This window comes from Arachis hypogaea, chromosome 13 (genome assembly GCF_003086295.3).
Source record: "Arachis hypogaea cultivar Tifrunner chromosome 13, arahy.Tifrunner.gnm2.J5K5, whole genome shotgun sequence".
Taxonomy (NCBI): domain Eukaryota; kingdom Viridiplantae; phylum Streptophyta; class Magnoliopsida; order Fabales; family Fabaceae; genus Arachis; species Arachis hypogaea.
This window is the reverse complement of record NC_092048.1, coordinates 59,323,828-59,338,335: the sequence shown is the minus strand read 5'-3', so window position 1 is coordinate 59,338,335 and position 14,508 is coordinate 59,323,828. Positions and strand designations below refer to the sequence as shown.

General features: G+C 32.9%; 2 protein-coding genes across 4 annotated transcripts; both read left to right on the top strand.

The window, feature by feature from the left end:
* The first annotated feature begins 518 nt into the window (after positions 1 to 518).
* On the top strand, positions 519 to 7,504 carry LOC112738427 (gamma-soluble NSF attachment protein). The gene is made up of 9 exons (XM_025788891.2): positions 519 to 906; positions 1,330 to 1,397; positions 1,512 to 1,596; positions 1,728 to 1,886; positions 2,984 to 3,121; positions 4,481 to 4,559; positions 5,492 to 5,571; positions 5,873 to 6,002; positions 7,229 to 7,504. Exons 1-9 carry the CDS (start codon positions 860 to 862, stop codon positions 7,331 to 7,333), a joined length of 891 nt encoding a protein of 296 aa, XP_025644676.1. The 5' UTR covers positions 519 to 859; the 3' UTR covers positions 7,334 to 7,504.
* A 449-nt stretch (positions 7,505 to 7,953) lies between these two features.
* On the top strand, positions 7,954 to 12,346 carry LOC112738428 (uncharacterized). Of its 3 annotated transcripts, XM_025788892.3 has the most exons (4): positions 7,954 to 9,010; positions 9,104 to 9,124; positions 10,150 to 10,299; positions 11,683 to 12,346. In XM_025788892.3, the coding sequence occupies exons 1-4, from the start codon at positions 8,846 to 8,848 to the stop codon at positions 11,791 to 11,793; spliced, it is 447 nt and encodes a 148-aa protein (XP_025644677.1). In that variant the 5' UTR covers positions 7,954 to 8,845; the 3' UTR covers positions 11,794 to 12,346. The 3 variants fall into 3 exon arrangements, 1 of the variants encoding a protein (XP_025644677.1); XR_011869771.1 differs by lacking the exons at positions 7,954 to 9,010; positions 9,104 to 9,124; positions 10,150 to 10,299 and adding an exon at positions 10,833 to 11,444 and having other exon boundaries at positions 11,674 to 11,816; XR_011869770.1 differs by lacking the exons at positions 7,954 to 9,010; positions 9,104 to 9,124; positions 10,150 to 10,299 and adding an exon at positions 11,307 to 11,444 and having other exon boundaries at positions 11,683 to 11,807.
* Positions 12,347 to 14,508: the final 2,162 nt, after the last annotated feature.

The following is a 14,508-nucleotide window of genomic DNA, read 5'->3' as shown; positions in this document are numbered from 1 at the left end:
TTCTGGTGGTGGCTGATTTTAGAGTATACCTAATATGATTGTATTTTTTTAATTAAAATATTAAGGGTAAACTACAAAAAATAAATTCGGATTATTTTGACATTGAAAAAATAGTTCCCAAATTTTGTTATCAATAAAAATATTCTTAAATATTTAAAAATGCGAAAAAAAGGTCAAAAAATAATTCTTTTTTATAAGTGATAAATGACTTTTATATTAGACAAACTGCTTATATATTTGATCCAAAATTTTATAAGAATATTTAGATAACTATTTAGAAAATACAAAAAAAATCAAATAAAAATTTAATCTTTAGATTTTTTTTAGTTTTTTAAAGTATTATTAATTGTTGATAAAAAATTATAAAAAAAATATATACTTGATGAAAAATCACCAAATTTTAAAAATATAAATATTTTATTTTTTTAATTATGTTTATAAAAAATCATATCAAAATTTAATTTTTAAAATTTTTTTGATGATATATATTTAATGTTAGATATTTTTATTGTATATTTAAACAATTTCATAATATTTTTTTCAATAACAAAATTCAGGAACAGTTTTGGCAGCGAAAAAATATTTCGGATGCATTTTTTTGTGGTTTAGCCCATGAATAATTTTTAAATTTCATTTCTTAACTCTTAAGAGACCAATTTGTTGAATACAAAATCTGTTAACGAGACTTAGGGAGTTGGAAAAGCAGCAGCAAGAACGGTCGGTGGTCACTGGTCAGCAAGACGAGTAGAGTGTCGTTTGATGGTTGGGAAGCTGAACGCAGCACTTGAATCGGAGGAGAAAAGACTCAAAGAAGACACAACTCGATCATCCAATCTAAGTACTTCAATCAAACCAAACCATGTCCACCTCTGATCCCAACAAGTTGATAACCAAAGCTGATAAGCTGTGCGTTCTGCTTTCCCTTCTCATTTTACTCTCTCACTTATTCTCTCATTCATAATAATAAACATAGCCGCATAAAGCTGCATCGTTCCTCGCTTTGTTACTCGATCTCACTATTCAAGTAGTCGTTCCTTCGTAACAACGATCAAGATTTTGATGCAAATTCTGATTTTGTTACTTTGGTAATTTGGTTGGATTTTCCTCATGATGGGATTGAACAAATGTTCGTATCGTAATTTAGCATTGGGGTTGTGTTTATCTTCACTTGTGATGTTGGATATAATCAATTTCCAAAATTAGGTCTTAACTTGAAAGTAAAATGGGTTATTTTTAATTCCCAATAGATAGATACAAGGACATGGTAGGTTCTTTTACCTTACATGAATTATAGATTTGAATTTTCCTTCGGTTTCTCTTTTGACTCAGAACAAAACTCAGTTTCACAAGGTGGACTGCGGATTGGAGAAGTGCTACAGTTCTTTATGAGCAGGCTGGTAAAATGTTCAACAGTGTTCTAAGCATTTGATTGTTTGTGCAAACAAATTTTACGAGAGAAAAAAAAAAAAAGAAAGCACACATAACTAACCTAATATCCGATTTTGCTGTAGCTAATGCATTTAGACTTGCCAAGGACTACGAGAAAGCCAAAACAGCATATGAGAAAGCTTCAAAAGGACAAGAGATGCTTTCTTCGTATCCCTATTTTTTTTGGTTATTGCTTATGATTTTCTTCATCTAGGTATAATTCTCTGCTCTTCTAAATTCTGTTAGATTTGTTGTTTTGGACTGTTGCGCTCTATATCTATCCTTGACAAGTGAACTAGACCATGGGATGCCGCTAAGCACATGGAGTCTGCTGCTGCGTTAGCAAAGGAACTAAGCAACTGGAGAGAAGTTGCCGATTTCTATCGTAGGGCATCTGAATTGTACATTGAGTGTGGGAGACCACAGCCTGCATCCGACGCCCTTGCCAAGGGAGCCCGGTAAACTGATTTTCTTTTCTTCTCTCTTGATTTCCAAATACATTCTGTGTTTAATATTGGCAATAAGCTAGTATATGGTAACCCACTATGATCGAGTTGCTTCTGTCTTTGTTTATCAAGTAAAATCAAGGACGACAATCTTGTTGTAGTTAGTTGTTTCTATGGAGATATTTGGTGCTTTGATTTGGACTTTGCAGCTCAATGCTTGCTTTTATAGAGGTTTCTTTGGACCTGGCATGCTTTGGGACAGTATTGTCTATTGTGTTTATATCCACTGTTCGATGTGCTGGTTAAGGATGGTTTTCAAATGGATAGTGATTTGGACACATTGTTGCAATCTTGATCACTTAAAAATTCTATGATAAATATTCCTTTTCTGTTTCAAAAGATCTCTTATCTTATTCACTAGTTTGGATGATTCTGGGAGATGGAAGTTGGCCTAAGCCTTGTTGCACTGTGCTATATATGCCCGGGAGTATATGGTTGGAGAATATCTGTTGCACTTACTTAGACAAGCAAAGATAGCTTAGGCATTTGGCCTTTATTTGTTGGAAAACTCATGATCTTTTAGAGGCATTTCTCTCTTAGAAATGTTGAGATATTGGAATATGGAAAGCTACTCTTCATTGATACATGTTTGTTTTGTTGTTCTTATAAGGAGGAGTTCTTGTATCATTCTTCTCTTATGAATTATATTGTTCCTTCATCTGACAAAGGAAATCCTATCCCCACTTTAGCTGTCTCTGCTCACCATTTTTTGTTTTTCCTTTTTTTCCCCCCTCTCTAATAAAGTTTCTTTCCATAAAAAAAGTGTTTGCATCTAGTATTCAGTTCATTTAATAATCACTGCCAATGGAATAAGAATTTTACTCGAGAATAATTAGAAGTTATCTGCATAGAATGACAATTGATTACATCATGATGGCTCATCCTTTTTACTTCAATTGGTCAAGGTGTAGTACCATAGATGCTATATGAAACAAACACTAATCAGTTTATTTAATTGCATCTACATAGCTGATACAATTTATTAGGAATATAGTAGTGTAGCTCTCTATTATTATCCCAAATTTATTATGATAACTTCCTTTGTGTAGTGCATTGGAAGATACCATGCCTGAAGAAGCCATTCAGCTATATACAGATGCTTGTACAGTTCTTGAAGAGGATGAAAGAGAACAAATGGCATTTGATTTGTATCGTGCTGCAGCCAATGTTTATATAAAACTTGAGAAGTAAGTTCTGTAAAACTGTTAGAAAATAAAGATTATGTCCTATCTTCTCCACTCTTTTTTCTTTAGTATTTTCAACTTAGGTGAAGGTTTTAGTGGTGTTATATTTTGTCTGTGCATCCATTTAGATGTCTATTCATGTTGTTCCATTGGTTTTATTTATTTATTTGGAGAAATATTTTCTGTACTTATTTTGTTTGTGCATTCAGTTGGATGTCTATTCATGGTTTTCCGTAGGTTTTATTTAGAGAAATATTTTTTGTACTCATTCTGCCTCATACACTAAGTAGACACACTTTTTCACCACTGGATGAGGCATTGGACCCATTAAATGTTTTGATCAAACATCTCATTCAATGATGGAGAGGCGAATTTTGACTGAGTGTACAACAGAGAAGTGAGTAGATAATATCTAATTCATTTACATTTACAAATTTGACATAGCATGAGGCAAATATGACAATTGAGTTTGCAGCATTCTTTTTTGCAGATTTTTTTTATCATTCTTTATAATTTTGTGCCTGTTCCTACTGTATGTTCAGCTTGTTGAGTGTCATGTAGCATAGACGAGGATGAGTCGTGATAGCCAAAATGAATAGGGCAGAGAACAAAGTATGTAATTTAATCCTTGAAACTTAGGGATTAGAAGTCAGATGAATTGGAGGTTCATGTGATTTCCTGCGAATGAGATGATGATTAAGAACCATCTTGGTAATTGTTTTGGTGTTGTGTCCAACACTGCAAAATTTAGAATTGGAGGCTTGAAGGGATTTATCGTAGATTCAGGAAAGAGAAATATAGGTATTAAATAAAATAATCTGAGCAATGTATAGGCAAGTAAGCAAGTATTCGTGATAAATTTAAACTACATGGTTTGAAAAAGATGACAGGTTACGCGAAGTTGCTTGCGTCTGCACCTTAGAAATTGCATGGGATGGTGCAAGTAAAATGACACTTATGACTTCACATATATTCCATTATTCACATAAATGTGTTGAAAGAAAGTATTAAGGTCCCTCCACCCCGGAAAAACAAAAGGGAAAAGAAAGAGAAAGAAAAACCCACAATTTATTTTGCTACATCAGACACATCTGCCTCTGGAAACATATGAAGGGACCTAGCATTTTTTTATCCAATAGTGGGACAGTGATCTGGCATAGAAACCAGACACAACAATTCTTAATTTGTTCTCTGTCGGTTTCTCTCCTAAGTTTATGAATTCTTGGTCCTATTACATCTGTGCCAACTTGTTTGGCAAGAACTGCTGCTACTGGATCCTTGATTTTGTTTCTAGAATGTTAAAAACATTTTCATTCTTTGCATCTTAACATGTGTATGTTGGGTACCATTTATGATAAACAGATATACAGACGCCGCATCTCTCATGTTGAAATTGGGCTTGGCAGCTGAGAAGTCTAATGCTATCAATAGCCAATGCAAGGTTTGAAGTATTTTAGTTTTGGATTCTGTATTTAAAATAAACTCCAGTGACTAGGTGTTTGAAAAGGGGATTGTTTTCTTGATCTCCCTTCTGGGAATATGGTGGTAGTTTGTAAATATGTGATAAATTTTAAAGACTGTGAGAGCTATATATTTGGTTTGTTAAGAGTATTGGCCTTGTGCATTTAGCGGATTTACCTGTTTGGAAAACTGGATTCAGCTTTGCCTGTGGCTTACTTCTTAGAGTACATTTGGTAATTAACTTATAATCTTCACGAAATATTTACTGAGCTCAAGTCAGGTTACATTTTAAATTCTATTAGCAAGTTGGTGTTTGGAATGTTAGCGCACTGAAATTTTGTATATTAATTATCGATATTTTGTGTGTTTTCCATCTCTTCTCTCCTCTGTGATTTTTGCTTTATCTTCTTCCTAGTTCGGCATTATCTTAAGGTTGTGTTTTCCAAATACATTCTACTACAAATATAATCCAAGGCTAAACGTGTGCTTCCTATTCCTGACACAATTGCACACTATCACAGAATTTGTGATGTTATGCCTATTTTCTATGCCCTCCTGAACAACATTCCGTGTTGAATTTCTCGTGTACCTGATTTTCGATTAGCCAGCAGTGTTCTTCATCCTTATTATGTATATTGAAGCCAATGAAATTTTTTTAGTAGCAGGGTTAAGCACCTAAGAGCTTTCAAGAAGGTTGCAGGCTGTAAATAGTGAACCAGTCATATTTGAATGTTCTTGACTGAGAATTATTTTTATCCAAGTTCCCAAACTGTTGACAACTTCACATTTCCACTATTGGTGCATAGTTGCTGCATAATTGGTTTCTTCATATTGCAAGTGGAGGAAAGCTTTTCGTATATTTCATGTTCATATGAGAAATGCTCTCTCTTACATACCTTCTCATAAATGCAGGCATATCTTAGTGCGGTTATTATCTACCTTTATGCTCATGACTTTAAGCAAGCAGAGAAGTGCTACAATGACTGTTCCCAGTGAGTTTCAGCCTCCTCCTCCTTATTCTGAGATTTGCCTGCGAAAATCAACATTATATATGGATGATAGGATCATTATAGCAAAATGAAAATGATATTGTCATTGATGGTAGTGGTGTTGTCATTAGCTTTGCTCATATATTTCCCATTATTTTCTTCTTGCTCCATACCATCTTAGCGTGTGTGCATAACTTTTTGTTGTTTTTAGGATTGACTCTTCTCGGTAATTTATCTTGTGCTTCATTTGAGTTAATTATTTCAATTGATGAATTTCTGGTATAAATGCTTTTGGCATCTCTAGGGTTGATGCTTTCCTCAGCAGCGACCAGAACCGTTGTGCTAGCAAGCTTCTTGCTGCTTACACAGATGGAGATGTTGAAGAAATCAAACGTGTTGCTCAGTCGAGCACTATTTCACATCTTGACCATGTGGTAGGTGATTTAGTTGTCATGAGCCAACTTTTCCAACTTTTTAAATTGTTTGAAGTTGGTACATATGGTTTTCATATTTAAAACAAATCATAAAACATTCCTGATCTCTTGAGGACATGGAACTCCCTTATTTGGGTGCTGTAGATGTTCATTTTGCATTTTCGTATCTAAGATATGTTTTTATAATGTGAGGTTACAACAAGTTAAGTTATTTAAGTGCCGTGATTCCATTATCCAAATTGATAGGGAGATATATGGATATGTGAATTATGGGATTGAATTGTGGTCAAAATGGAGGTGTCTGAATCTTTATCTACGATATAAAAGTACCATAAATGAGTAAATTTTATTGAACAGTTATTAGACCAGCAATGTTTTATGAGATTAAATAGGGTGGATATGATAATGCTTCGATGGATTAGTGAACACATTAGATTAAATAGAATTAAGAATGAAGACATTAGGGATAGTTGGGGTAGCATCAATCATGTAGAATCAATCTGGTAGAATCTCATCTTAGATGCTTTGAACATATTCAGTTAATGTGCTTCAGCTTGCCTAAAAGCTTAGTCAACTAAACTATGATTTTTGGCAATGACCTGTCATGAGAATTAAATTTCAGTATTCCACAAACCTTATGATCCTTGTGCAGTAAAGCTGTATTTGGTTTTGAGAATAGAATAAGACAGAACACTGAGAATAAGACACAAAAGACAGAGACACAAAAATTAGTGTTTTTATATTTTGTTTGGTAATAAACTGAATATAAAATAGAACAAATAATAAAAGTTCAATTTACCTTTAATTTTTTCTTCACATAAAATTTAGAAAGAAAAATAGAATGATAAAAAATATAATTATAAAAAATTGATAGTGACAATAAAAAAGAAAAAAAATAAGTTGCATCTCCGTTCAGTGTCTCTGTATTTGTGTCCTTCCTGACACAATATACTAATTCAGTGTCTCCGGATATAATGTCTCTGTTCATGTCTTATTTGCCAAATACAATGTGTATTTGTGTCTATGTCTCAGTGTTCTGGATTTGTAAACAAACGCAGGCTAAGGAAGCCCCATGCCTTGTGCAGTTGTTTTTCTCATGTCCTGACAATAGTCTTCAATTGCTTGCCTATTATGGCTGAACATTGATTATCAACCTTATTAAATACTACACAGCATAGAGTTTTCACTTATGCTGTTACTTCTTATTGACATGGTATATTCTGCAGATCATTAAGCTTGCAAGGAAACTCCCAACAGGCGATGTGAGCGCACTAAAGGGCAGAACTGCTGAAGGGGAAGAAGCACCACTTGATGAAAACGATCTGACATAAACATCTAATAGACTAATAGCTTTTTAAAATAAATAAATATTATTATTATAACCTATTTCTATTTGTAGAAGAGATGAAGATCTCCATTTATTTGTTCTTTTGTTTGATAAATACATCATATTGTGTACCAGGACATGTAGAATGCAGGTATATTCATTTGGCTGTTGAGTATGTTGATCACTTGTCAATAACCTTGTCTTTCTATTTGATAACTAAATATTTTGCACAATTCAACCAATGGATTATAGTTTTAGTAAATTCACTAATCACCAGGAAATGCTATGAATTAATTAGAAAGCTCGTAAAATTCACTAATTGACTAATTATGCTATGGATTATAGTTTTGGTAAATTCACTAATCAGTGTGTTATTCAGCAGACAAATGAACGTATGGATGAAAAGGCCAAGACAAAGCTGAAACAAAAGGAATGAAATGAGATTTATGCTAGCTATTATGAGGTGTAGACAGTAGTAGTACTAGTACGGCTAAAACAGAATTGGTTTCTTCTGTTATAACTTATAACCTAATTTACCAATTTTTGAATCACTCTTGATTGTGTAGTTTAGGGCTGTGTTGTATATATAACTCACTAACAAACCATTATTGAGACCCTTTTGATTCTCTGCCTAATTCTCACATGGTATCCAGAGCCTTTCTTTTTCTTTTCTAACTCATGGCCCTCATTGCTTCCAATCAAATCCAAAAATCACTACTCTATCCGATTCCAGACAAACTCAATGAAGACAACTTTTTCACTTGGCAACAATTAGCTTTTGTCTACAATCCACAGCCAGAATCTGCAGCAACATCTTCTTGAGAAGGCTCCTCCAGAATTTGCTAATGATGCTGATAAAGCGGCTGGAAAAACTTCAGCCCAGTATGAAGAATGGACCCTTCAAGACTACAACTTGTGCACCTGGTTACTTTGCTTAATGGATGCTGATTTTAAGAGCAAAATGGTACATTGTTTGTACGCTTATCAGATTTGGGATCGCTTACAACAATATTTTGTTTCATCCACCAAAACCAACTTCGTCAATACAAGACCCAGCCGAAGAATGTCAAGAAACGAAATCTTTCAATCACTGATTACTTGAAGAAAGTCAAGCGATTAGTAGATTCTCTTTCCGCCGTTGGACACACAATTTCTACAAAAGATCACATTGATGCCATATGTGAAGGACTTCTAGAAGAGTTTTCTTCTGTTATTACCATTGTAAGAGCTAAACCCGAAATCTCTACTATTGGTGAAGTTGAAGCTGTTCTAATTTCACATGAAGAAATGCTAGACAAATAATACAAGAATCCAAATCTTGGCTTTACTCAAGCAAATTATGCTCAAACCCCTTTTCAGCAGCAATCTTTTCAGAATAGAGGTGGGTTTGGTGGCAGAAGAGGAAGAGGTGGAAGGTTTGGCCGTGGTGGTCGCAATGCTTGGCAATTAAACTCTCGACCACAATGCCAATTATGTCATAGAATGGGACACACAGTTCTTCAATGCTTTTTTCTATATGATCAGAATTATCAAGGTCCACCTTCAACTAGCAATACTTTTACCCCATCAATTCAGAGTTCTATTCCACCTCCTCCTCGTTCATCTTTACACCAACCCTTACCAAGAACCTACCTTGCTACACCTTCTTGCATCTCAGATTCCTCTTGATACCCTGATTCCGGTGCTTCACATCATCTTACACACGATGCATCCAATTTAATTTCTACTGTCGATTATCCCAATTCTGATCAATTATATGTTGCTAATGTATCAGGCATTCCAATTTCCAGTTCTGGTAACTCTCTCTTATCTGACCCTATTACTCACAACACTTTTTCCTTAAAGAATCTTTTGCATGTTCCAACAATTGCTAAGAACCTTATTAGTGTTTCTAAATTCTGCATTGATAATAATGTCTTTTTTAAGTTTCACCCCTTTCATTGTTTTGTAAAGTCTCCGATCAGCAAAAAGGTACTTCTTCAAGGCTTGCTTAAACAAGGCTTATATGTGTTTGATTCTTTGAGAACTGCTGTCTCCAATCCACATGTTACACCAAGTGCTTTCATTTTTGCTTTAAGTGCTAATTTGCGATTGTGGCATCTCAGATTAGGCCACCCGTCTGTTACCATAGTTAAAAATGTTCTAAAGACATTGTGTGAATCTTGTTGTCTTGCCAAAATGCATACTCTTCCCTTCACAGATTCTACTACTACATATTCTGCACCCCTTGAGTTAGTCTTTCTTGACATTTTGGGACCCTCTAGATCAGGATTTAAATATTATCTTAGTATAGTTGATGCTGACACAAGGTATACTTGTCTATATTTACTTTACTCTAAATCTCAGTTCTTGCAAATCTTAATGCAATATAAGAATCTCATGGAAACTATAACTGGTTGTAAACTCAAGCGTATACAAATAGATAATGCTAAAGAATTTACTTCTACTGCTATTAAAGAATTTTTGCATCTCCATAGCATTAGTCACAGGCATTCATGCCCTTATACACACCAACAGCAGGGTGTAGTTTAAAGAAAACATCGCCATATAACTAAAACTGGCCTTGCTTTACTTGCTACTGCTGATTTACCTAAACAATTTTGGGAAGATACCTTCCTCACTGCCACATTTTTAATTAATAGATTACCAACTCCTACATTGAACATGAACTCACCTTTTGAAATGCTAAACACTGTTAAACCTGATTATACTATGCCTAGAACTTTTGGTTGTGCGTGCTTTCCTCATACTAGACCTTATAACTCTAATAAACTAGATTTTCGATCTGAAAAGTGTATTTTCCTTGGCTATGCTCCACAGCCCAAAGGCTTCAAGTGCCTAAATGCTACTGGAAAAGTGTATATTGCAAGAAATGTACTTTTTGATGAATCTAGTATGTTTCCTTCTTTAAATACTAATTGCTCTACAGCATCATCAGTGAGTACATCTTTCATTCCTCAAATTCCTCAGGTAACTCCTATTTCTTCTACTGACTCAGTTAATTCTGCTCATGCTCATTCTTCCAATAATCATATTTTATCTGCGTTACCCTTTATTTCCACTATTAATCATTCATCACATCATACTAATTTTTCATCATCTCATCAAATTGCATTTGACACAATTCCAATTTCTGGGACTGCAACTCATTTACCACCCCTTACTTCTACATCAGCATCATCTAACATACATCCTATGATAACACGCCTTAAGTCTGGAATTTCAAAACCAAAAGCTTTTAATGTCATTTCCTCATACTTGGATCTTGTTCAAAATCCTCCCAGAAACATTAAATAGGCACTTACCTCTCCTCACTGGCTTCAAGCAATGAAAGAGGAATATGCATCTCTTATGAAACATAAAACATGGTCATTAGTTCATCCTCCTCCCAATGCTACTGTTATTGGCAGTTGTTGGATTTCTGCCATTAAAAGAGCTCCAGATAACTCTATTGTTAAGTATAAAGCTCAATTGGTGGCAAAAGGTTGTCATCAACAAGACGGTGTTGATTATGCACAAATTTTTAGTCCAATGATTAAACCAGCCACCATTCGAACCATTGTGTCAATTGCTTTATCCAAAGGCTGGCCATTAAGGCAATTTTATTTTAATAATACTTTTTTAAATGGTGACTTACATGAAACTGTTTCTATGCATCAACCATCTAGTTTTATTACTCATGATTCTTCTCTTGTATGCAAACTAAATAAAGCTATCTATGGTTTAAAGCAAGCTCCAAGAGCTTGGTATAATAAGCTATGTTCAACTTTGCATACATTAATTTGGTTTTTCAAGCACCAAATCTGATCCCTCTTTATTCATAAGGTTTAATTCATACTCTACAATCTATATCTTAGCATATGTTGATGATATTCTCATTACATGTGATAATGATTCTACAATCTGCACTCTCATTGCTGATATAAAGTCTTTTTTTTTGCATTAAAAGATCTAGGCAGTGTTAATTTCTTCTTAGGCTTAGAATTTAATATCTTATCTGATCATGATATTCACATCACTCAATCTAAGTATGTTAGGGACTTACTTGAGAGAGCAGGAATGTTAAACTCCAACCCTGTCCCTACTCCTATGGTTAGCACTTTGAAATTAACAAGGTACTGATTATTTTGATAACCCAACCTTTCTATAGATCCTTGGTTGATGGACTTCAATATGCTGTTCTCACCCATCCAGAGATAGCATATGCAATTAGTAGAGTTAGTCAGTTTCTACAAAATCCTCTTCAATCTCATTGGCTTGCTCTAAAACGTATTCTTAGATACTTATCAGGCTGTATTACTCATGGTCTTCATTTTACAAAGAGTTCTGATTTTTGAATCTTAGCTTTTGCAGATTCAGATTGGACAAGTGATTTTGGAAGGTCGGAGATCTACTAGTGGGTACTGCTTATATTTTGGATGTAATCCAATCCTTTGGTCAAGTCGCAAACAAAAGAGTGTCTAGATCATCCACAGAGGCAAAATTTTGATGTTTGGCAGATGTTGCTGCTGAAACTGTGTGGTTAACTACCTTTCTCACTGAACTCAAATTACCACCCACAATTCCACCAACTATCTTTCGTGACAACCTCGGTTTGTTATCTTAGCAGCTAATCTAGTACTTCATAGTCGAATAAAACATTTTGTTCGAGACAGGGTCAACAAGAAACAGCTCTTTGTGGTTCATGTTCCCTCACATTCTCAAGTCACAGATGCCCTCACCAAGCAAGCCTCTTTCCTCTACTGCTTTTCGCAACTTCAAGAACAAACTCAGGTTAATGCGGCATTAAGTAGTTCCAATAATATTCTACTATCTCATCCTCTTCGAATGAGGACTATGATGATGATGAAAATGATATGTTTTCAGTATACTTATTTTTACATTTTGAATTGACTTGTTAGTTTTTAGTATTTTTCTCTTTTAGTTTGATAACATGATTAACTTGTTTGTTTTTTTGAAATACTATGAATATATTCTAATTTAAGCATGAAACATGTTTATTTTGTGATTGGAAAAAGAATCTTGTTGTATCTTGCTAATGGACTTTGTGTTGTTTACTGATAGATACCAACGTTTCTTCGGAACAAATTATCAATAGAAAATTTGACAATAATTACTAATGGAAAATTTATCGCTCGTTACTGAAGAAAAATCCGTCAAAAATCTGGATGATTTTGGCCAAATCTTTGGACAAATCAAAGAAAAATTTATCAATAACAAAAAAAAAAAAACGGTAAATTACTCACAAAATAATTTGTCAATAAATTATTTTCAACGAGACTTTTACTGACAGATATAATCCGCTGATCAATTTGTCTATAAACAAAAATTCGTTAATAAACAAACCAAAATCTATCGGTAAATTTGATTATAATTTGTTTTTTTCTGGTATTGCTAATCCAATTACTATAACTCTTTGTAATGTATCTTGTGTAACCAATGTTCTAATTGTCACCATACAAACTCAAACAAAACTTGTCATGAATTCTGTGGTGCCATTCACAAATTGGTGGCACTATGCCTCCTTGCTAGTTTATGGTGCACCAGCAATTATGCTCTCTTTTTCAACCTACAGTAAAGGGTAAAAAATACTTTAACCAATAAATTAAAAATTAAATTAAAAAACAACTAATGTGAAATTATGTATTTAGTTATTTTAATTATTTTCTAAAACTGAAAAATTTTATTCTAGTAAGAGAAATAAACATAACAACTCTAACCCATTTGGACGTCGATTCCCATGTCGTTGCTCACTCTTCATCTTTGTTTGATTGCATTTTTGCTTCCCTTGTTTTGTTTAAGCAGAGACTTTGTTTATTTGGATGTAGGTAGAATGAATTTGTTGGAGAAATTATTTCATTCTAAAATATTTGTTTAACTTTTATTACAATGAAAGCTTGCATCAAGCTTCAATGGTGGAACCCGTATTTTGTTATTCTTGCTTAGAAAAATTAAAAATTTTTTAGTCGATATATATTTGAATAGTATATGAGTTTTGTAAAGTGTTCAGAGACAAATCCAGAGTCACCAAGAACATGAAAAATCATGGCCAAATGAAGGAGATATGACTGTTGACCCGTTTTTCATTGGGTGGATCACAAATTGGATCTAATCATCCGTCGAAAGGTTGAAGAATGAAGATGATGCTGCTATTATGTAACAGTCACAAGTACAAGAACAAAATCGATAATTTGAAAAACAAGTACAAGTTCCAAAAACACAAAATTAATTATGAATGTATCAATACATTTATTTATCATTTTTCTTAATTCTATAAAAAATATTTTATTTAAATTGTAAGAAAAATGATAAATAAATATATTGATACATCCATGATTAATTTTGTGCCTCTAGAACTTGTATTTGTTTTTTAGATTATCGATTTTGTTCTTGTATTGTTATCATAGAAGACATTCCGTTAATTATTTAACTTTGACCTTATAGTGGGATTATATTGAAGCTAAATGAATTTTTTTTTAATTTAAATAAGATACTTTAAATCTTAAAGACCAAAACAGGATTACGCTCAAACGTAAGGGATCAATTTAGTACTATACCTCTTAATTTTTTACCGAAAGTTTGTTGTGCACACTTACTATATAATAATATAGAAATCTAGTTATCAAATTAGCTAACACATAATTTTTTCTGTTAAAGAAAAAAGACATTAAAAAAAGATAAATAAAGATTACTAGGAGTACAAAAATTTATTATAAAAATTCTTTTTAAGAATTTCATAAATCTTATCTTAGGATTTCAGTCACCGTAATTCCTTGTTAGACTAAAAAAATACTTTGCTGTAGCTAAATTTGCCAATCTTTAAAATAATTTTACTTCAGCTATGTCTAAATTATCTATTTAATAATTATTAAAATAATTAACTTTTTTATAACAAAATAATTAAATATATTATAACAAACCATTCAAATTTTTAAATATATGTTTCAATATAAATTTTAGTGGCTGTTTTTTAAATTCTATATAACATGATTGATTATTTATATATTATTCTATTATATAATACTAATTATATAAACAATAATTAATATAAAACACTCTTTAATTATAATTAAAATTTTTTCTTTAATGTATCTTTTTTCCTTTTACATTTTAAAGGGTTGAATCCCAAAATAAAACAACAAATTAAAATATAATTAATTAAAATTTTAATTAATGTAT

Bases quoted from the DNA above. Each gene is read 5' to 3' on its own strand.
- LOC112738427 (XM_025788891.2), top strand. From the start codon at position 860: ATGTCCACCTCTGATCCCAACAAGTTGATAACCAAAGCTGATAAGCT. The intron at 907-1,329 runs GTGCGTTCTGCT...CTTTTGACTCAG, and splicing joins ATAACCAAAGCTGATAAGCT to AACAAAACTCAGTTTCACAA. The intron at 1,398-1,511 runs GTAAAATGTTCA...ATTTTGCTGTAG, and splicing joins AGTTCTTTATGAGCAGGCTG to CTAATGCATTTAGACTTGCC.
- LOC112738428 (XM_025788892.3), top strand. From the start codon at position 8,846: ATGATCAGAATTATCAAGGTCCACCTTCAACTAGCAATACTTTTACCC. The intron at 9,011-9,103 runs GTGCTTCACATC...CTAATGTATCAG, and splicing joins CTCTTGATACCCTGATTCCG to GCATTCCAATTTCCAGTTCT. The intron at 9,125-10,149 runs GTAACTCTCTCT...TATGCTCCACAG, and splicing joins CATTCCAATTTCCAGTTCTG to CCCAAAGGCTTCAAGTGCCT.